Raw genomic sequence first — 19,854 nt, forward strand, 5'->3', positions numbered from 1 at the left:
CTCCATTGAAACCCGCGACGTTGCATTGCTCAAGCTTCAAGCCGTCATTCACAGCTGCATCATACCGGGATCTAGGTACCTTTTCAGCAACAAAAAAAGAAGCTCCCGTTTCAGCTGCCATGTCGTCTAATACCACGTACACACAGATGAATTCCCCCTGTGGGCAAGAACCATAAAGAAACATTGCAAAACACGGCCCAAGTGACAGTACCTACCTAGGTAAGGTACGTGTGTACGTCAATATTAGCGCGTTGACAACCATTGGAAGACAGACACTCCCCGCTCAGGCGGGATGTCTGCCGTCAACCCTACGACAGCTTGCTTATCTCGATGGATAATTATCAATCAGCTCAAGCAGGTAGGTGTAGTGGCAGTACATGCACTTGCCGTGCTGAAGTGGACACGTACTTGACGTCATCCATGCACACAATGCACCGTACCCCTGGATGCCTGGGTGCGCGATAGATAGGGAAAAGCGGCTATCACGTTTTGTCCAAGACAATATAATACTGCTGCTAAGAACCGAGAAACCACTACGATAAAACTTCCCTAGCTTCCGTCACGGCTGGCCGCCGCTAATTAGGTTGTGCCTGCGCCTCTCCATCAATAGGGGGAAAGTCTTGATCGACTGTCGCATCGTGCTGCAAAGCTTGGCCACCCTGGGCTTCTGTAGATGAAGTCCTTCCAAGTTCCCATGGTTTCTTTGGTGCAGTCATTTTGCCAACGGGCTTAACGTTCTTGTTACAATTGTGCAGCAAAATAAATGCCTTTGGTTAGGTAACAGTTCACCTAAATTCAACGCGATACAATGCAACCAACTACCGATTGAAGGTATCGGCCGGGGTATGTTTTGCACTCACAGAATCTCGAATGACCGTGTCGGGAATCTCGCGCACGCCAGGCACCGGCTGGTTGTTCTGGACCGCGGCGATGAGTTCTGCAAAGTGGGCTGGGTAAGGGGCGGCTCCAGTGCCTCCATCCCCACCAACAGATGCGGCGGCGTGGGAAACGCGCAGTGGTTGGGCCGGCGCCGCCTGCTGCCAAGCGGGGTCTGGGGGAGGCGGCACATACTGTTGCGCGACCGCAGCGACCGCGTCTGCCGCATTGGGTGGCGGTATACCATCAAGTGCTGAAATTTGTTCGCGTGCCCAGTATAGAGCTTGAAGCACCTCGGTTCCTGTGGCATTTCTGGCCGTTGATGCTGCAGCCCATTGCTTGTAGGCCGAAAAGTCTACCCGTGCGTTGTGTGCTTGTTGGTAGTAGAAAATGCGAGCATGGACAGCCAGGTCGGCATGGGACGGGTCTGGGCGGAGCTTGTCAACGCCGCCGAGGAGAGCGATCAAGCCAGTCTAGAGAAAGCAGCAGAGTTTATAGAAATGCTGTCTCAGTCCTGACTCTATCTTTGTTGTTTCGTCATTTGTCTGGCCGGGCTGGGCCATCCTCGACTGCGGGGATTTCACTTTACCAGCGCTGCAAACGTACCAGGAACACCGAGTCTGCCTTCCAAGGGTAGCTGTCAAAGTCGGAAAAAAGTCGCTCATCCTCAAATTGGGGTGGCTGTTGCCCTGAATTGGGCTGCTGTGAATGGTTTTCCATAATGCGCACTTTTTAGATCCAGCCCGAGTTTGGTGTAATGTGACATGGATATGTTAGTCGGAAACTGTGTCCGGGAAAATATATATTGTAAGTAAAACCTCCGTCCAGGCCTGTTCGTGGGTCTACCAACATGTACTATAAAAGGAAAGATTACTCAAAATCAAATGGTTCCTTCAGGGTAGGATTCGACGCACTAACCGGTACTGTACAGCAGGTTCAAGCGTCAAGGTACCCACCCAAGATACTTCATCTGAACTTTGCTCTCATCGGTCGCCCCTCAATGTTGACCTGGTATCCATACCTGCATAATCGGTAATTAGGTAGGTACCTATAAAAAATAACAGATCTCTATTAGACTAAGTTGCGCTACTAAAACTTCATGATGAAAGCTCGTGAAAAATTGCAACCCCATGCGTCAAAAACATGGCCATCAGCAGCGTCGGTTGTAACACCGAACTAACTACCCTACCATGCCTACCTAGAGCCTTAGACTAACTACCTAGGCTAAACAGAAGAACAGTGTGATATTTTGTGGTTAGCGCTTACTGCACGTAATCGGTGGGCTCTATGTAAAACAGCACTGTGTCATACTGTGCCGCCCCTTTGCTGCTTCAGGCTTGATTGTCACGTCTCTGTCACGACTCGACCTATGCATTCATACCTAACTGTATTTGAGTTCACATGCCCTGGACAGTGTTACTTTGACGAGGCTCGGCGGTTTCGAGGTTCAGATAGGCCCCAGACTTCATTCAACACACCCAGTCTCTGTTCTCGGTGAGGCTCGAGGCGACCGACTGCTGCAGGTTGTTGCTTGTCCGCTACAAATCCTGACGCAGCACTCCAACTAAACCTGTTCCTGTGACTGGCCATCACCTACCTACCTCGAACGATAACTGCCGCCAAGTCAATTAATTCATGTAGTAGACCTCGGTATTTCCACATTCCTGGAACCATACCATCGCTGCTACCATGCGCTCACGGAACGCGAAGGCTCTTTGCACCGCCACCTACCAGCTAGCTGTTCGGAGCATCACGCGCAACACTGCAAGGACCAAGCCTGGATTCTCATTAGTCGGAAGCTGCAGCACCCCAACCGTCCGCAAGAGCATCGTCCTTCGCCGATTATATTCATCCCACTCCCGAACCCGCACACCCCGCCCTGAACATGCACCAGTGAACCAGCAGCTGTTGATCTCGTCCATGTCCGTTCGTCGTTTCTCGCTCGCCCTTGTCTCCGGCCTTGTTGGCTACGGCGCCTGGTATTCATACAGAGACAGCAGCACCGATTCAACGGCCGCCACCCGCGCCTTCACCAACAGTGCCACCAACCCAACCAAAGCCGGAGTCGACGGCGCCGCGACCACGCGGAATGTGCTCGTCATCACCGCCGACGAGCTGTACACGAGCACATTTGTCGGCGAGGGTCCCATTTCCAAGGTCATTGACGATGAACGACGCATGGTTGTCGAGATGTTGAACCCGGAACAGTCAACACAGAAACTGCGCAAGAATGAGCAGTCCTACATAGTAAATCGCGGTCAGGGTGTCGTCCGATATGACCTGGTGCAGTTGCCTAGCAACGACCCCATTGAGGACGACCACGCTGAGAAGATTGTCGAGGTTCCAAATGGATCGCAGCCTTCTTCAAAGAATGACTGGATGTTCTGGGGAGTCTTTGATGGTCACTCGTAAGTTTCAACCCACAGCCCATTGTGCAATACCGGATAATTACTGACAACTCAATTATCTCTTTCAGTGGTTGGACAACCTCGGCCAAGCTGCGCCAGGCTCTCATTGGCTCTGTTGCCCGCGAGCTTAACGACACATACCGTGCCGCCCCTGGTATGACACCGACTCCTGAGGCCATCGAGGCTGCTATGAAGACGGGTTTCGTCCGCCTGGACGATGAAATCGTCAACCAGAGTGTGGAGAAGGTCCTCAAGCAGAACAACAAGACGGTGGCCGCCGAGCTACTCGCACCCGCCCTCTCAGGCTCGTGCGCCCTTCTTTCATTTTACGACAGCAGCACCGGACTCCTTCGCGTGGCTTGTACGGGCGACTCTCGCGCAGTTTTGGGCCGTCGCTCTGCCTCTTCGGGCAAATGGACGGCAACGCCGCTCTCCACCGACCAGACTGGCGCCAACCCCGAGGAGGCCGCCCGTATGCGAAAGCAACACCCTGGAGAGGAGCACGTTGTGCGGAATGGGCGCGTGCTTGGCGGCCTCGAGCCCACCCGTGCCTTTGGTGATGCCAGCTACAAGTGGACGCGGGATATTTCTGAGCGGCTGAGACGCTCCTTCTTTGGACGAACGCCATCCGCTCTGCTGAGAACTCCCCCTTACGTCACTGCTGAACCGGTAGTTACAACTACCAAGATCGAGCCCCAGAACGGGGATTTCCTCGTATTGGCGACCGATGGTCTCTGGGAGATGCTGACCAACGAGGAGGTAGTAGGCCTCGTCGGCAAGTGGTTGGAGACCCAGCAAACCGGTGGCTCGGGCTCGTCCTACTGGTCCAAGATGTTTGGTGGCAGCTCAACGAAGAGTGGACTGCCCGTGGAGGCTGTTGGAGCCAAGGACTCTGCAGATGGCCAGAAGACGCCCATCCGCGTGCAGCAGTGGGGTCTCTCTCCCGACGGAAAGGATAGGTTTGTCGTCAAGGACAAGAACGTTGCTACCCATCTCGTTCGCAATGCCCTTGGTGGCAAGAACGAGGAGCAGGTGTCTGCTTTGTTGACCCTGCCATCTCCATTCTCCAGGAGATATCGGTAAGCTCTACTAGTTCTACTTATATATGACGCCGAGATTCGATCACATTACTGACCTTTTTTTTGCTCGTTCCAGCGACGACTTGACTGTACAGGTCATATTCTTTGGCAACGAAGGAGAGAAGACGGGAGATGTCGTTGTCAACGAAGAGGCCACTTCTATGCCCGGTTCCTCGTCACAACCTGCGGCAGCTAAGGCAAAGCTCTGAGTGGCTTTTTTTCTTACTATGGGTTTCATTCCTTATGTCCAGCAATCCTAGCGTAGGCGTTATATGATTAAATCGACAATGATGCTATAGTCAAGTTTTATTGAATTGAGGTAACCGGCACGCAACGTGACGTTCTATCATCACACGGGTGTTTGGGCCAACTACAGCATTATTAAATAGTTTAGTTGCGTGGTTCATCGTCGCGGTTGTACATGTAGTTAGTATACAATAAAGAATATGGCAAAGGCAGGATGAAGTATATTTATACGCATGTTTCGTCTGCATGACTAGAGTACTACAGCAATGCGGAACCAGTGTTGTATTCACGATTTGACGGGCAAAAAAAAAGACTGGTGTTCTTCCCTCGATACTCCCAGATATGTACAAAAACCGTAGAAATGACACAAAGGGAAATCCACGCCCAGAGATTAAAAAGGGTGGGCTAATCCCGTGCTCTAAACCTTCTTACATCCCCCTACTAATTCATCTTATATTCTTTTTTTGGGTTTGGTCTACGTTAATTCTTGGCTCGGTGGCTGTCTTACGATCCGTAGGCCACCTGACCCATGGGCTTATCTTCCGTCATGCCAGGAGCCATAAAGTCAGTCTTGGGGTTGCCGGTCTCCTTGGCTGCCGAGCAGCGAGCCATCGTTGGCGAACTATTCCCAAAGCGTTCGTTAGTATAACTGGTCGGACAGGATAGAGGGTTTAGATTAATATAGTATACATACCTCCTCGAAATAACGTCGGTAAAGTAAAAGTTCTCGACGGCGTGCTTCAGTGCTGCGTTGGTCGGCTTCGATCCCTTGTTCTGGTCGACAAGCTGCACCTTGCTCAGCTGTTGCAGAGCCACCGGCTCAACAATATCATAGGCAGCCAAAGCCGGGCTGATCTCAACCATGCGGTCGCGAACCATGGCCAGATCGTCGTAGGGCAAAGGAACGCCCAAGAACTCGCTCGCGGCACGAATGATCTTCCAGTCTGTGCGAGCGGCACCAGGCAACGAGGTGGCGGCCCGGGTCATCTGGACACGACCCTCGGTGTTGATGTAGGTTGCAGACTTCTCGGTGTATGCGGCACCTGGGAGGACCACGTCTGCGATCTCGGCACCCTTATCACCATGGTGGCCCTGGTAGATGACGAAAGCATCCTTGGGGATGTCTGAAGCTTGGAAATCATCGGCACCCAGAAGCCAAACAATCTTGGGCTTGGTCTCGGCAACGGCGGCCGAAGGGGTGACGAACCCAACCTCGAAAGCGCCAACTCTTGATGCGGACCTCTGGAGAACGTTGTATCCGTTCCACTCAGGAGTCATAAAGTTGGCAGCGTTTTTGTCTACGAAGGCACCGACCATCTCGTAGAATGCCTTGGCATCGGCGTGATCCGTGACACCAGAACCAAGAATGATCATCGGCCTCTTGGCGGACTGAAGCTTCTTGCCGAAGGGGCCGGCAAGGGCCTTCTTCAGAGCAGCCACATCAGTGCCCAAGTGCTCAAATTCGAAAGTCGAATCCCATGTCTCGCCCACGACGCCAATCTCCAAGTCCGAACGAAGCCATTGTTTCCTGATACGAGCGTTCAGAACAGCAGCCTCGTGCCTGGGGTTGCTGCCGACGATCAGGATAGCATCGGCCTCCTCGACACCAGCTATCCTAGAGTTGAAAAGGTAGTTGGAGCGAACATCCACACCATGTGCGATGGGCTGGCTACCCGAGGGCATGTCCAAGGCCAGGTTTTCGGAGCCAAGCTTGTTGGCCATGTCCTTCATGGCGACCAGGGACTCAACTTCGGTGAGTTGGCCAGCAATAACCTTGAACTCGTTACCCTTGGGGGCAATGCGGGCAAAGTTCTCAGCAACCTCGTTCAGAGCCTGCTCCCACGAGGCCGGCTCAAACTTGCCCTCTTTGCGGATCAAAGGAAGGGTGAGACGCTGCGTCCTCAAGCCGTCGCAAGCAAATCTGGTCTTGTCGTCGATCCACTCCTCGTTGACATCGTCGTTCAGTCTGGGCAGAATGCGCATGACCTCAAGGCCACGCGAGTCAACACGAATATTGGCACCGAGAGCGTCCATGACGTCGATGGACTCCGTCTTCTTCAGCTCCCAAGGCCTGGCCCGGAAGGCGTAGGGCTTCGAAGTCAGAGCTCCGACGGGGCAAAGATCGATGACGTTGCCGGAAAGTTCCGAGTCCAGGTTCTTCTCGAGGTAGGTGCCGATCTGCAAGTCGTTTCCACGGCCGGTCGAACCCATCTCGTTGGCTCCGGCAATGTCGTTGGCGAACCGAACGCAGCGTGTACAATGAATGCATCGGTTCATCGACGTCTTGATAAGAGGACCGATGTTCTTGTCCTCAACAGCCCTCTTGCCTCCAATCTCGTGGAAGCGACCCCTGTCGGCGCCATACCTCATTGACTGGTCCTGCAAGTCACACTCGCCACCCTGGTCACAAACCGGGCAGTCAAGGGGATGGTTTGCCAAAAGGAACTCCATAACACCCTCGCGGGCCTTGTGTGCGATAGGCGAGTTCGTCTTGACCACCATTCCCGGTTGTACCGGCCATGCGCATGATGCTACTGGCTTCGGCACCTTCTCGACCTCAACCAAGCACATACGGCAGTTTCCAGCAATCATTAGCTTCCTGTAGGCATTTTCCGGTTAGTGGCGCCTTGGGTTAATATTTGGATTCGTCGATGGACATTTCGTGCGTACTCATGATAACAATATCTGGTAGGTAAAAAGCAAGCGTTAGTTTGCGAATCGTCCCCAACAAGCTTCATGACATGAGCAGATACGAATAATTACCTTGGGACGGTCGCTCCGGCCTTTTCGCAAGCTTGAATCAATGCAGAGCCAGCTGTTTTTTTTTTTTTTGGGTTGATCAGGTTAGGTCCAGCCAACTTGCGTGTTGTGGGGACTGAGCTTTCAGAGCTCAGTAGGCTTTTTCCTCAAAGCATCATACCTTCTATAGAGACCTTCTTTCCGTCTGTAAGGTCGTTAGCATAACACCCTAGGCTGTAAGCATCGCAATTGAAGCTGTTACTCACCAATCGTGAGCTCGACCTCGGCCGGACGCTGGGCTGTGGCGGAAAAGGCTCGCGAGGCTTTGGCGGCGTGCCTGCCTGTCCGCCAAGCCGAACGAGCCAGAGTCTGTCGCAGCATCGTATCGTCTCGACGGTGGTCGGGTTGGTAGATGTCGAGAGCGAAGAGGAGGCGGTTGAGGTGGGTGGGCGTAAGACGTCGTGGTTCGAGTTCAATCGCTCTTTAGGAAATTGTCGACGTCGTCTGGTCCTTGCTTTGCTCAAGTTGCCGAACGAGAGGCGGGTTCTTCCAACCCGACGATTTCGAAATTGACCGTGTTCCATTGGCCGGTCGATGAGCTTGTGGAGAAGCTGTCTCGATTAGGCTTAGTGAGCCGCCTGATTGCAGGGCCATAGGTCAGCAAGGATCCACTTGATTTTTCCCTCGCATACAAAAATTGCAGACAGCTCTCGAAATTCTGGTATCCTTCATTGCTTCCTTTTCTCCCTCAATTGTACTGAGCACGAAATTCTCGTAGGTAAACTTGGCGCAAACCCACATCTGTGGGATTGCAGCTTGGTCGAGTCTTCCTCTATCTTGTGCTCTAGATCGATTGCGGCTCCGATTATGGAAGTGTGTGAGGAGCTCGACTTCGGTCGAGTTCCAATGGCCAAGGCCTCTTACCGCCGGTAGCTACATCTCAACTTATGCTATCTAGTCTAGACTGGATTTTCTCCGTGATGATCATGCTCCACAACCCACAATATGTCTCAAGCAAACTCCTCCAAGGCTTTCTGCTCCTTTTTCAAGATCGCCTCCCAATTCTCCCGTACTTTAATTATCTCCGCATCAAATTCGTCGCTGTAGTAGATACTCTGCTCGGCGAGGTGCTGGAGTTGTCGAAGGCTGTCCTCCCTGTCTCTGCGGGACTCGCTCTCTTCAAACAGGTCCCTCATGAGTTCCCTAGGCACATCGTTGGTATCCATGTTGTAGTCCGTGCCTTGCTCAGGCTCTGCATTCAGAGCCTCGATCATCTCGGCTACTTCCTCCTGACTGATGCCAGGATCCCGACTGCTTGCCTGTGAATTGACCTCATGTCTCACGATACGCTGCCTCTCACTGGCCACCATATCCATGGTAGTAGCTCGCACGGCTCGCCGGTGCTTGTCGATACTATCCAGCATCCGCTTTACCCTTTCCACGCGGTTACGTGGCCGGTCGTCCATGGGCTGGGTAAGGTCTTCCTCGGTGAGAGCAAATATAGCGAGACCGTAGTTCTTGATTTCAGGCGGCTCTGGCATTTCGGCCTTTGCGTCTGGCCCAGGCTGTGTTGTTGGAGGAAGTGGTTGCTCCGTCTGCACATTTAAAGACTGCACCTTTTTTGTGCCAATTCTTTTGTAAACTTGGGGGACAGACGGGTTTCTCGGCCCAGTTGGTATACCAACGCCATTTACTCCTCGCTCGCCCGCCGTAGCTTCAGCAGACGTTTTATGACCGGTCGAGATGCCTGGGTGGCCAAGACTATATCCCGTGTTTGTCTGATGTTGTCCGCTGCCAGTCTAGTCATTCAGATTAGAATTGGTTAGGCTTGACGAGGATAAGTGAAAAGCCCGATCCGTACTGATACTTACTGTACTGCTGCGACGCATTTTGGTTGTTTTGTTTTATAGGCCAGCGCATCAATTTCTGCTTAAACAGCAGAATGTAATCCTGGACGGGTTTTTGACAGGTAATTTGCCGGGTTGTAATGTGTTGAATCTCTCTCAGTTTACAAGCCCTTGGTATGAAAATTCGGTTTGGTCACTTAAGGACGGCAAACCCCTCCCTTCCTTCATCAACTCAACATGTCACAAGCAGCCAGCCCCCACGGAGGTAACAACGCTCTTCCCGTTCCGAGAACATGGTTAGAGAAAAGAGACAGACAGCCATCATCCAAGGAAAATATTTACATGGCACACATCATACATGCCTCCCTCAATTAAATTACGTACATGCATCCCAAAGCACCAAAATTCACTTCAAATGGTGATGAAATAAATTGTTTTTGATTATGTCCCCCTCCGGAGAATTCCCAGAGCTTCCGGGGACTCTCAGGGGTAGACTATATCTACATATCGTTATCATCATCAGTATCATCGTTCAGGACTACTATCCATCCAGCCCTATGGCTAGTTTACCCTACCTCCTTTCTCAGATTATGGCGATATGCCCTGGCTTGCCAGGCGGTTCGTGCCATATTGTTCTCGATAACCAACATAAACCCATCTTCAGCAAAGCAAGTCAGACAGCATGCCCGAAAGACTGCGTCTTTTAAGAACGAGGGCAAAATCCAGTGTCTCCACACCTGATCCTTCAGAGAGACATTGCGAGCTTACCAATGGACTGTGCCTCCTGATAAACCCACTTCCGTTATGGACTTGGGTAAGCCTTGGGTAGGGAGCATGATCTGAGTTACATTTGCGGATATCGTCCACATAAGGTGATTCACGTCTGAGTGGGTTGCCTCACTCTTTGAACAAAGGTTCCGGGTGGTCTGATGACTTTTGACGCCCAGAAGACCTCAAGTATGGAAGAATAAGTCTCATCGTGAGGGTAAGACCTTTCTAACATATTCTCGAAAAATCCTGAGCGCAGATCTAACATGATCTTCGAGTCGACGATCCTTTCTCCTGCGCATCCACACAAGCACAATGCCGAGAATAGTCATGTCCGCAGCCAAATGTTTTGTGACGAGCCACAGGAACCACCCTATCCATGCGCCGATACTTCTTTCCCTTCTTGACCTGAATTCCCTGCCGGTGGCGATCTGTTCCCTAAGAGCTGCGATCTCTGCCGAAAGGCGGACTATGGCCCGTTCCATTTTCTTAGACCACTTGTCGCCCTTCTTGACGTACATCTCGTCCTCATCATCGTTTTCGTCTAGCGCGGCAGCCGCCATTCGTCTTTGGTAATCATGTTCCGCCTCATCGTCTTCGCTCATGGGGTATAGTACTTTAAGGGGTCCGTCCGTGCCGCTCGCGGCCTTTTGGAATCGCCGAGGACTGTTGTCAGTTGATAATGGCTCCGATGAGCTCGTCGAATTGCCCTTTATTTGATTCCAAACAAACTCAAGCTCAGAGACGAGTTCTAACGCATTTCTGTCCACGGGCGGGCGCATCATTAGTGACCTGTAGCGACATTGTCCCATGTGCCTCAAATGTTCAAAACTCACTCCGTAGTGGCGTATCTGTGCATAGTGTCAATCAGAGCCTCGATATATCGTCTTTTGGCCTCAGTCCTGCTCAGTCCCTTCTGCATATTCCAGGCATCGTATTTATCCTGCTCTCGTTGAAGATCTTCAGCAGCAATCCCTGATGCGATGGTAGGACGTTCCATCACCCCATCGACGTCGCCTTCCATTGCTTGTTTGTAAAGGCCATAGAGTCGCATTCGGTCCGCCGGCGGTGGCCGGGCAGCCCCCGTCTTGGGAAGTTTTTTTATTGTGTTGAGGGCATGAACAAACACCCGATCTTTAAGGACAGAAAGTACATCCGTCGAGGTAGGTGGTTAGCGATACGATCCAAGATCTAACATTCCGCAAGTTCTTGTATGGCGTGGCAGCGTACCAACAGAGTCCGCCATGGCGGCAGCGGTTTAGTGGCACGACCAGAGAGGACTGATGTGGCTGGCGGTCGGGAATGAGACTTTCGGGATGGGATGGTGGGATTCTGACGCCGCCGACCGACTGAGAAAAGTGATTTGCTACGGATGAAGTGGGATCGGAAGCGACGAACACTTGCAATCGGAGATGTTGTAGTAGAACCAATGCCTGTGCGGCGCAAAATCTCCGCTGGGTCGGGTCTCTATCGTGTTGAATAGTCACGTACAACTGCCCTTGTGCGCAAGTTGTCCATGATTTTTCTGTATGGTATTACTTCCGCCCAGGAAATGGGGAAGTGTTGGATGGAGTTGGGGAATGTCATGTCAGTCGCGTTGTATGGGTGCCCGCCCGCGCAGATGAGATGCAATGCCTCGTGCCTCGGCCCAATTGTCCTGCACTTGACAAGTCTAGATTGTGATTCGCCAACTCCGCACTCCAGCCAACCCCACACAGCTCGCTTTTAGGTTGGGATGTGCATGTGTACTGGTGAGATTAGGTACGAAAGTACGATATCAGTCTAAAAGTCGCCAGCCACGTCTTCTGCAGCTTTTGGAACACTAACAAAAAAAAAAAAAAAAAAAAAACCCTTAGAATTTTCCACGGCAAGCCACAGAAACTTAAGTTGAAAGATGGTTATAGTTTAGCCTATGGTCGCACAGGCTCAAAGTAACACCACCTGCAAAATAACATCAACTTTGCCCATCGGCGCCCATTGCAGGTGTCAATCCATACTTTTCATAGAAATAAATAAGCGCGATTATTGTGGCGGCGACTTCTAGTTTCCCACGAGTACATACATGCCTCACGCTCTCCCTCGAGAATAGTCCGGGCGTTTTGTATGTGTGCTAAACAGCATGCTCCGCACCTGCTTTTCTAATAACCAGGGGTCTCTCAGCTGTTCCTTCTAAGTGCTAGTGGAGAGAGACGCCCGTTTTAATTCCGAGTATTTTGTGATCAGTTTCTTGTTTTGTAGGGCCCTCTGTGCCGCGGCTTGGCCTGCCTCTGACTTGCTCTTCGCCGTACCCACACCGAGCTGTAATCCAGACTCCCCCCAACCATCCAAAACCACAGCCACGGCGAACAGAGGCAAGTTGTTATTTTTGTCCTTCTTTTTGGGAGGAGGAAGATCGACGTATGTAAGCTTGATTCCCTTAACCACAAGCATGGCTGCTAAAGCCTCCTTTGGTGTTCGATTGGGGTTTGGCGCTACGGCAGCGCAGTTCTCAGTCGGCCCCTGAGTGGAATTTGTGCCTAGGCTGGCTGTGCTTGCGACCAGGCAGCGCTGCCTCTTTTCTTCCGCTTTGATTTCGCGCTTTAACTTGGGAGCCCACAGTGACTTAAGCCAGGTTGCTGCGCGGTCAGTTCCGTGGACGGGATCTGAAGCTATAATTGCGCCGACATAAGCTTCGAAAAGGTCACCATAAATCTTGGTCCGTGTCTTCTCCATCATAGCTTGTCCGCTATGATTTAAACCCAAGAACTCTGGAGGGAGCCTGGCTTTCTTCTCCAAACCGTATGCTTGTGTCCATTGAGCAAGAGAGTCGTTCCGTATGAGCATTTCTCGTAACTGTGAGGAAGCACCATGCGACATGACTGGAAACGTCTGATAAATGAAGCAAGTCGAAAAGAGCTCGAGATACGCATCGCCTAGCCACTCGAGACGATCGTAGGATTGGATACCGCTACTTTTATTGCAAACCACGGATGAATGGGTGAAGGCGGCATTTTCTATTGATGCATCCTTAATCTCGGGAAGAGGAGGCAGGTCGTTTTGAATATCGGCAGAGGTCCACTTCGTGTATGAAACATGTGAAGACACTGCGATTGTGTCGTCAGAGGAAGTGGTTGTCTTGGCATGGTCGCCGCCGCGACTTTGGGATGCCAGCGCCTGGGTAGATTTGAGAAGACGTTCGCTCAAAGAAACCAGCCGATCGCAGAAAGCCGTATCAGCAGCCAAGGTCGGTGAGCTCAGTGTTTGAGCAGAGTCTTTGAGGGTCCCCATGGAAGCATTCAAATCCTCCCAACATTGCAACAAATCCTTGATTTGATTGTCGCCTTCGACCTTGGCCCTTTTGAGAGAGCCACCGTCGGGCTCGCAGTGACTGCGTTTGACCATAATGATCCAAACCAAGGATTTTTCTTGATAGTGTGATCTTGTCAAGTCAAACTTGAGAGTCGATCTCCAACCCGTGTTCGGGTAAGATGCTAATCTTGCTCGCAGTGCGATCTTGACAGCAACCAAAATTCGGAGAACAGTGGCACGGGTTTTAGTATGATATGTTTGACTTGTTGCATATCAATATAAGTCGATAAATAATACTTTTGCGTGCTGGATAAAAGTGAGATACCTGGATGAGTTTGAGGCAGCCATCTCACACAAATGACTTTTGATATCTGCGCCGATGGACCCACTTCTGCTGGCAGGCACGTGGGTCCGCACCCCTGCAGGAACATCCAACGCGATGGAGAAATCCAACTGCACGTCTCGAGATTTGCATGACGCTTCTTCATTGCACGCCATTTAGACTCTACGCACTCAAGCTATGCAAACAAGATGAGTGTCCCACGAGCGCGGTTACTGCAGCTGATGAAGGTGAGACGTCGTCGATTTTTGTATTCCTTTCTATCTTTCAACAACCTCAATCTCCTAACTCGACCATCTTGACAGGCGCAATGCGAAGTCTTCTCAACGGCGTATAACCCCGAAGGTGTTCGGACGGGCAACAAGATTTTGCGACAGAGGTTACGAGGCCCTGCCCTGGCGGCGTATTACCCACGACGTGTTGTCACGCTCCGAGACTTGAGGAAAGAGCTGGGTCCGGAGTTCATGATAGAGGATGAGGCTGAGGAGGATCGACTGTTGAAGATTGAGGAGTACGAGACACTTTCATACCCTGGACTGCGCGCTAGTGCTTGCTTACGTCTTCCTCGGACTTTTATGGATCGCTAACAACTCCTACAGGCTCAAGGCTCGTGGCAAGGGTGCCCCGAAGAAGAAGAAGGGACCAGCGTCGGCATCAGGTATGTTTCGTTGTGGCCAGTAGTCTACTTGCTTGTAGCATGTCTTGCAGTCTATCTAACAAAGCGACCCCTATCTAGATGCCCCCAAGAAGAAGAAATAGATCAGGACGCAACGTGTACGATGAACCGACTGTATAAAATAAGTTTACAGACAACTTTAGAATTCCACAAGGCTAAGAATAACTACTTGCCTATTTTTGATTTCCTGGGACTTTGTAAAAGCCAGCGACCGCCTGTTGGCTGTATTTCTTAACACATACTGGGCGTGCTTCTAGCTGAGTTGACCGCAATATTGTTTGAGTGAGTCCAGTCGCGGCCATGCAGTTCCATGTTTCGAAATATGAACCCGTTGTCAAGTCAGGGTGGTCGGTGCTTCAGAGACGTGGGCTGTTAGACTACCGGTACAACCTAGGAGTCCACTAGAAAGAAGTCCAAATATATTATTCCATATACTCAGTAACTATACTCGGGCGCCCTATCACATACTGACGCCTCGCCGCAGATCAGAGTTACAACCCGCTCTCGTTTGCACATGACATGCACATTATCGAGCTGACACTTATTGAAAGGGGTGGACAATGAACTCAACCTGTATCTGGGTAAGGGACACAAAAAAAGGGTCGCTCACCAAAATTTTCTGTCCCAGTAGCGGCCCCCAGGAGCGTATGTCTATTGTCCGTCAAGTCACACTATGGAGATGTAGTATAGGACAATTAGCCGATAAAGCTTCATCCTGCTTGTGTCTGGCTGGCAGAATTGAGGCAAGTTAGGAAGCCCATTGGCGCTCGAGATGCCAAAATTCAAACCGAGCTCGGTACTTGTTGTGTCTGTTGAATGGTAAGGTATAGTTGTTCGGACACACCGTGGTAGATCAGCACTGCTCGTACAATCTTAGTTGGGCAGGTGCTCACCAAAGGTCTTGCTGCGTTGTTCATATACCTGATTGCACACTGAAGCACATGCTACGATGGATGCTGGCCCGACTAGGTAGATTCTAGTACTTAAATTCTCTATGACAGCTACGCTTTCGTCGAACCCCTCCTCGTCCACGACCAGGTTCCCACGTGGCACTGGCGGCAGTCGGAACATCCGCAACGTCCTTTTTGGAAAAGATAGCAGTATTATCTCAGGGCTTGTGGTAGCTGTGGGGAGTGAGGTATGTTCCTTTCCACAAACTACGGCCGTTTGCCACCCGACCGACCGACTGACCATCATCCTGTTTGCACACCAACACTTTGGTAAAGCGGCCAGCAATCAGGGCATTGCTGCTAACCCGACGCTTTCTGCCAGGCAAGGTAACTCAGGACAAGTTCAGTAACTCCTCACACAGGCACCACAGCCGAACTGATTCCAAGGCCATGCGAGAATCCCCAAATCCTCCTTCGTCTAGTATCTCGGTCATTACAAACCAGGCAAAGCCGCCAGCCTTGAGTGCATGAGATACAGATACCTAGGTAGGTAAGACGTACACAGCTCTCCAAAAATTGGAAACCTGATTTTATTTTCATATTCATCAGTTTGTGGTTCAGATGCCGTCGCCCACCCACCCAAGTCAACAGGTCCTTCCTCGCGTTACATACCCACCTTGTCGACTCTTGCCACACTTGACCTGTCTTCTTCCCTTGCAGGCAGCTAACTCTCTTTTCTGTCAGTACCTCCTCACTAGCTCCCCAATTTATTTTTTTCGTCAACTCTTGTGCAGCTTTTTACTTGTACAAGATCTTCCAACTCCGACAAGGCCCATCAACTTACCGTTCTCTCGTCAGCATTCGACTCCACTCTTTGATGTCCCTTACTGTCTTGATCTTTGAGACATCTCTGTCATATCAACCAAATTTTACCATTATCCTGAACTTAGCCTGATCTGGCAATTCATCCAAGCCAGCACTGAGAGGCAGAGTCTGATATCAACATGTCTGCAACCGCACCTGGTGGGAGACCCAACTCTGGTTCCCCAGGTCTTCGTCTCTCCTCTTCCGCATCCAAGAGCCCGTCGCATGACGAGAATCTCAGGCTATCTGACGATTATTCCCAAGCTTATCAGGTATTGCCCTCTCACATTCTTCATTGCCACAGCAGGCTTTGTTTCCTGCCTCTTTGCTTCTAAGTTGGCCATTGTTTCCTATATCGCGGCTCGCACCGGCGGCCAGGCAACTCCAGTCTCTTCTTTATCAGTTTAGCCCCAAAACGTACTCAGCACTCCTTCAGAAAACTGACTTGATTCTTCTTGATGTAGGACTTCAGAATGCCTGTCAACTTGAAGAAATCGATCAGCGCGCTGGCAACCTCTAAGCTTGCAAATCAAAGTTCTGCCAAGGTGAGCACCCTTCGGAGCAGGCCCCTCAGCCATGCAGAGAACGTGAAACTTACCATCGCAGAAGGCAAAACTCACACATGATATTGCATCATCCGAGTCATACCCAATGGATAGACTGCTTGCGAAGCTTTCGGAGCATCAAGCTGTTAAGGCTCAGCATAACGTGCCGACTGCAACATTCTCGGACGACGAGCAAGTGTTCCCCCGGGTTCTCGATCATCAATCCTCATGCAGCTCGCTGCCTATCACTCCGGCCAATGACACTTACGCCGCCAGCACCCCGACAACTCGTCCGGCGAGTGCCACACCGGAGAGCCACACGGCTGCCAACGACGAGGTTACACGCCTGAAGCTCGAGCTAGCCCGCGCTAAAAGTGAAATCTCTCGTTTAGACAGCGAGCTTATCAATCGACGAACCGATGGCATCGAAGGCAATGAAGATGGCCTAGACCAGGTTGATAAGTCCATATTGGGCATGGCAGGCGAGCTTGGCGGCCCGAGGTTTCCGGGATCCTCGACTTACAAGTCCACTAGATCTCAACACGCCCGGGAGACTCCGTGGCCCGCCCAGGATGATTCTCCGTCTGATACTAGTGATTCTCTCTCGGCTGGAAACTATGGCCGCTCCCGAGGCATCTGGGCTTCTGGAAAGAATAGTAACGCTACTCAGAGCAACTATTTGCAACCAACGACTTCGACCTTGTCTGACTCTACCCAGCAAATCTCATGGTCTGGTGGTGGTCGGGGTTTTGCTGAGCCCTGTGCCCCGTTGTACGGACCCCCGGCAGATGCTTACCGTGGTGATCGTTTTGGTTCCGGCAGCGATATGGGGATGAGGCCCGCATCTGGTCGCCGATCTAATCGTTACGATAATCGCTTCGCCCCTCCTCAATCTTTTGAACCCGGCTTCGGTGGATATGCGATGGGATACAGCCAGTTTGACTCTGTAGCCAGCTATCAGGGTGGAATGCAGGCCTCATTGTCTGGTGGCCTCATGTCTCACGCCGGCGGCATGCACCAACCATTCCAACAGCCGGTTGGCACTCCGCTGTCTCCCCACGCCACCGAGTTTACCTCGAACGCAGCATCAACCTGGAAGTCCGACGTAAGTATATCAAGGATATTATTAGACTGCAGCGAATGAGTACTGACCCGTTCTTTGTTATAGGCTGTGGCGACTGAGGGCCAGACTTATCTGCCGACCACCGAGCCTCTGAATTATCGTCGGCTTCTGGATCGCAACGTCAACTGCAACTGGAAGTACATTGTGGACAAGATCGTCTGCAACAACGATCAACAAGCCTCAATCTTTCTTCAGCAGAAGCTTAAAGTCGGTACTCCGGAGCAGAAATACGAGATCGTCGAAGCCATCGTGGCACAAGCCTACCCACTTATGGTCAACCGTTTTGGCAACTTCTTGGTTCAACGCTGCTTTGAGCACGGAACACCCGAGCAGGTCATCAAGATTGCAGAGGCCATCCGTGGAAACACACTCAACCTTTCTATGGATCCTTTTGGTTGCCACGTTGTTCAGAAGGCGTTTGACTCTGTACCAGAGGATTACAAGGCCATCATGGTGGGCGAGCTTCTGCGCCGCATTCCCGAGACCGTCATCCATCGGTACGCTTGCCATGTGTGGCAGAAGCTTTTCGAACTGAGATGGACAGAGTCGCCTCCCCAGATCATGAAGTTCGTCAACGATGCCCTTCATGGAATGTGGCATGAAGTTGCCCTGGGTGAAACCGGGAGTCTCGTCGTCCAAAACATATTTGAAAACTGTCTCGAGGATGACAAGGTGAGCCTTCTGGTTTCATCGGGTCCTTTTGAAAGATTTAATCCTTGGGGAAGGCTACTGACATCTACAAATTCTTTTTCCAGCGGCCTTGCATTGAGGAGGTTCTTGCGAACATCGATATTGTTGCCCATGGCCAGTTTGGCAACTGGTGTATTCAGCACATCTGTGAGCATGGTGCTCCGGCTGACAGAAGCCGTGCGATTGACCACGTTATCCGCTATGCAGCGGAGTACAGCATGGATCAGTTTGCCTCCAAGGTTGTTGAGAAATGTCTGAAAATTGGCGGCTCCGATTTCCTTGGCCGCTACCTTGATCGGGTCTGTGAAGGTCGCGTTGACCGACCGCGAATCCCCCTTATTGATATTGCCAGCGACCAATACGGAAACTACCTGATCCAGTATATCCTCACGCACTCGACACCTCAGCATCGCGAGATTGTGGCAGCCCATATTCGTAAGCATATGGTTTCTCTCCGAGGTTCCAAGTTTGGTTCCCGTGTCGGTATGCTTTGCACCAATCCCGCCGTGGCCACCAGACCTGGCCCAGGTGTCGGCCCTGCTATGGGTCGGATGCCTGCGGGCTCTCGGTTCGGCGGTGCTTACCGCTAGCCAAACCTTGGCTGAGCACTTGTGCAGTCATCATACGTCACTCGAGCGTCTATCTAACTGTCTGCAGCACATTCACTTGGACCAGATTTTTCTCCGTCGCAGAGCCTGCATCACGGCTCTCGACAGGTGAGATAATTGGTATCAGTGACTGTATGCGAGCTGAAGCCGATTTGGCTTACCTTTTTGATTCACCATGCCATGAGCCAAATTTCCATCCATCGTCCGATTCAGGAGTTCACCTACGACATTCAAGATTTGCGCGTTTTACCATCATCTTCCCAGTCAACTAAATTTACAAATCAACCGAAATCCTACGCTCGGGAGGCTACTGCCCAATCGAGTGCTTTGGACACATTATATTTACGATTTTGCGATATGGGCGGTTGTCAAAGTTGCGAACAGTGGTATAGAACAAGAATGAGCATCCGGGCGCTCATCTTCTTCATCTTTTGTCAAGCCGGTGAATGAATGAATGCTAATGCGCACACAACTTTGGCTTCTCTTCTTACCATTTGGGAATTAGCTGAGTATAATTTGGGGGAGAACCAGCTTCGATCTAGTGGTCGTGTTTAGTGACGCAACAAACAGAAGTAGTCTGGCAATTCATGGAGGAAAAGAACTGGGAGGAGGTCGGAACCAAAAAAAAGGATGTCAAGATTGTTGGAGGTTTTTTTTTTTATTTTTTGTTCTATTCAGGGGTCATGCGTTGCCTCAAGCAAGCAGTTGTGCATGTAAGTTTTTTTAATGCGGGACCAATGCGTGGACTTTTACATCGCTAGGTACTTATCCATGTTAGGCGTTTGATTCGCTTTGTTTCTTTTCATCATATGCTTCTCGTTCGAAGGGTGACGAAATAAATCAAACAAGAGACCATAGAAATACTAT

General features: G+C 51.1%; 8 protein-coding genes across 8 annotated transcripts; 3 read left to right on the plus strand and 5 right to left on the minus strand.

Moving 5' to 3' along the window:
- Window positions 1-359: 359 nt before the first annotated feature.
- On the minus strand, window positions 360-1,672 carry PgNI_09696 (uncharacterized protein). The gene is made up of 3 exons (XM_031129678.1): window positions 1,483-1,672; window positions 861-1,349; window positions 360-737 (listed from the first exon to the last, which is right to left on the minus strand). The coding sequence occupies exons 1-3, from the start codon at window positions 1,594-1,596 to the stop codon at window positions 576-578; spliced, it is 765 nt and encodes a 254-aa protein (XP_030978009.1). The 5' UTR covers window positions 1,597-1,672; the 3' UTR covers window positions 360-575.
- Window positions 1,673-2,291: 619 nt separating this feature from the next.
- Window positions 2,292-4,809, plus strand: PgNI_09697 (uncharacterized protein). Its single transcript, XM_031129679.1, has 3 exons — window positions 2,292-3,284; window positions 3,353-4,363; window positions 4,440-4,809. Exons 1-3 carry the CDS (start codon window positions 2,566-2,568, stop codon window positions 4,570-4,572), a joined length of 1,863 nt encoding a protein of 620 aa, XP_030978008.1. The 5' UTR covers window positions 2,292-2,565; the 3' UTR covers window positions 4,573-4,809.
- A 67-nt stretch (window positions 4,810-4,876) lies between these two features.
- Window positions 4,877-8,336, minus strand: PgNI_09698 (uncharacterized protein; the record flags this gene model as incomplete). Its single annotated transcript, XM_031129680.1, is given in 7 exon segments — window positions 4,877-5,231; window positions 5,304-7,208; window positions 7,373-7,424; window positions 7,615-7,829; window positions 7,848-7,959; window positions 8,148-8,267; window positions 8,294-8,336. The coding sequence occupies 7 exon segments, from the start codon at window positions 8,334-8,336 to the stop codon at window positions 5,114-5,116; spliced, it is 2,565 nt and encodes an 854-aa protein (XP_030977523.1). The 3' UTR covers window positions 4,877-5,113.
- Window positions 8,337-8,358: 22 nt separating this feature from the next.
- On the minus strand, window positions 8,359-9,296 carry PgNI_09699 (uncharacterized protein; the record flags this gene model as incomplete). Its single annotated transcript, XM_031129681.1, has 2 exons — window positions 9,220-9,296; window positions 8,359-9,147 (listed from the first exon to the last, which is right to left on the minus strand). Exons 1-2 carry the CDS (start codon window positions 9,235-9,237, stop codon window positions 8,359-8,361), a joined length of 807 nt encoding a protein of 268 aa, XP_030977598.1. The 5' UTR covers window positions 9,238-9,296.
- Window positions 9,297-9,646: 350 nt separating this feature from the next.
- Window positions 9,647-11,516, minus strand: PgNI_09700 (uncharacterized protein). Its single transcript, XM_031129682.1, has 3 exons — window positions 11,194-11,516; window positions 10,800-11,097; window positions 9,647-10,725 (listed from the first exon to the last, which is right to left on the minus strand). Exons 1-3 carry the CDS (start codon window positions 11,207-11,209, stop codon window positions 10,170-10,172), a joined length of 870 nt encoding a protein of 289 aa, XP_030977883.1. The 5' UTR covers window positions 11,210-11,516; the 3' UTR covers window positions 9,647-10,169.
- A 616-nt stretch (window positions 11,517-12,132) lies between these two features.
- On the minus strand, window positions 12,133-13,344 carry PgNI_09701 (uncharacterized protein; the record flags this gene model as incomplete). The annotated part of the gene is made up of 1 exon (XM_031129683.1): window positions 12,133-13,344. One exon carries the CDS (start codon window positions 13,342-13,344, stop codon window positions 12,133-12,135), a length of 1,212 nt encoding a protein of 403 aa, XP_030977882.1.
- Window positions 13,345-13,743: 399 nt separating this feature from the next.
- PgNI_09702 (uncharacterized protein) lies at window positions 13,744-14,682 on the plus strand. Its single transcript, XM_031129684.1, has 4 exons — window positions 13,744-13,821; window positions 13,897-14,102; window positions 14,191-14,249; window positions 14,328-14,682. Exons 1-4 carry the CDS (start codon window positions 13,783-13,785, stop codon window positions 14,348-14,350), a joined length of 327 nt encoding a protein of 108 aa, XP_030977646.1. The 5' UTR covers window positions 13,744-13,782; the 3' UTR covers window positions 14,351-14,682.
- Window positions 14,683-15,261: 579 nt separating this feature from the next.
- Window positions 15,262-18,969, plus strand: PgNI_09703 (uncharacterized protein; the record flags this gene model as incomplete). The annotated part of the gene is made up of 7 exons (XM_031129685.1): window positions 15,262-15,405; window positions 15,545-15,680; window positions 16,148-16,293; window positions 16,486-16,566; window positions 16,628-17,671; window positions 17,735-18,361; window positions 18,445-18,969. 7 exons carry the CDS (start codon window positions 15,262-15,264, stop codon window positions 18,967-18,969), a joined length of 2,703 nt encoding a protein of 900 aa, XP_030978196.1.
- Between the last annotated feature and the right edge of the window lie 885 nt (window positions 18,970-19,854).

The sequence above is a fragment of the Pyricularia grisea genome (assembly GCF_004355905.1).
Source record: "Pyricularia grisea strain NI907 chromosome Unknown Pyricularia_grisea_NI907_Scaffold_7, whole genome shotgun sequence".
Lineage (NCBI taxonomy): Eukaryota > Fungi > Ascomycota > Sordariomycetes > Magnaporthales > Pyriculariaceae > Pyricularia > Pyricularia grisea.

Bases quoted from the DNA above. Each gene is read 5' to 3' on its own strand.
- PgNI_09696 (XM_031129678.1), bottom strand. From the start codon at position 1,596: ATGGAAAACCATTCACAGCAGCCCAATTCAGGGCAACAGCCACCCCAA. The intron at 1,350-1,482 runs GTACGTTTGCAG...TGCTTTCTCTAG, and splicing joins AGGCAGACTCGGTGTTCCTG to ACTGGCTTGATCGCTCTCCT. The intron at 738-860 runs GTGAGTGCAAAA...AATTGTAACAAG, and splicing joins ACACGGTCATTCGAGATTCT to AACGTTAAGCCCGTTGGCAA.
- PgNI_09697 (XM_031129679.1), top strand. From the start codon at position 2,566: ATGCGCTCACGGAACGCGAAGGCTCTTTGCACCGCCACCTACCAGCTA. The intron at 3,285-3,352 runs GTAAGTTTCAAC...TATCTCTTTCAG, and splicing joins GGAGTCTTTGATGGTCACTC to TGGTTGGACAACCTCGGCCA. The intron at 4,364-4,439 runs GTAAGCTCTACT...TGCTCGTTCCAG, and splicing joins CCATTCTCCAGGAGATATCG to CGACGACTTGACTGTACAGG.
- PgNI_09700 (XM_031129682.1), bottom strand. The intron at 10,726-10,799 runs GTGAGTTTTGAA...GCCCGTGGACAG, and splicing joins CACAGATACGCCACTACGGA to AAATGCGTTAGAACTCGTCT.
- PgNI_09702 (XM_031129684.1), top strand. From the start codon at position 13,783: ATGAGTGTCCCACGAGCGCGGTTACTGCAGCTGATGAAG. The intron at 13,822-13,896 runs GTGAGACGTCGT...CCATCTTGACAG, and splicing joins GGTTACTGCAGCTGATGAAG to GCGCAATGCGAAGTCTTCTC. The intron at 14,103-14,190 runs GTACGAGACACT...CAACTCCTACAG, and splicing joins CGACTGTTGAAGATTGAGGA to GCTCAAGGCTCGTGGCAAGG.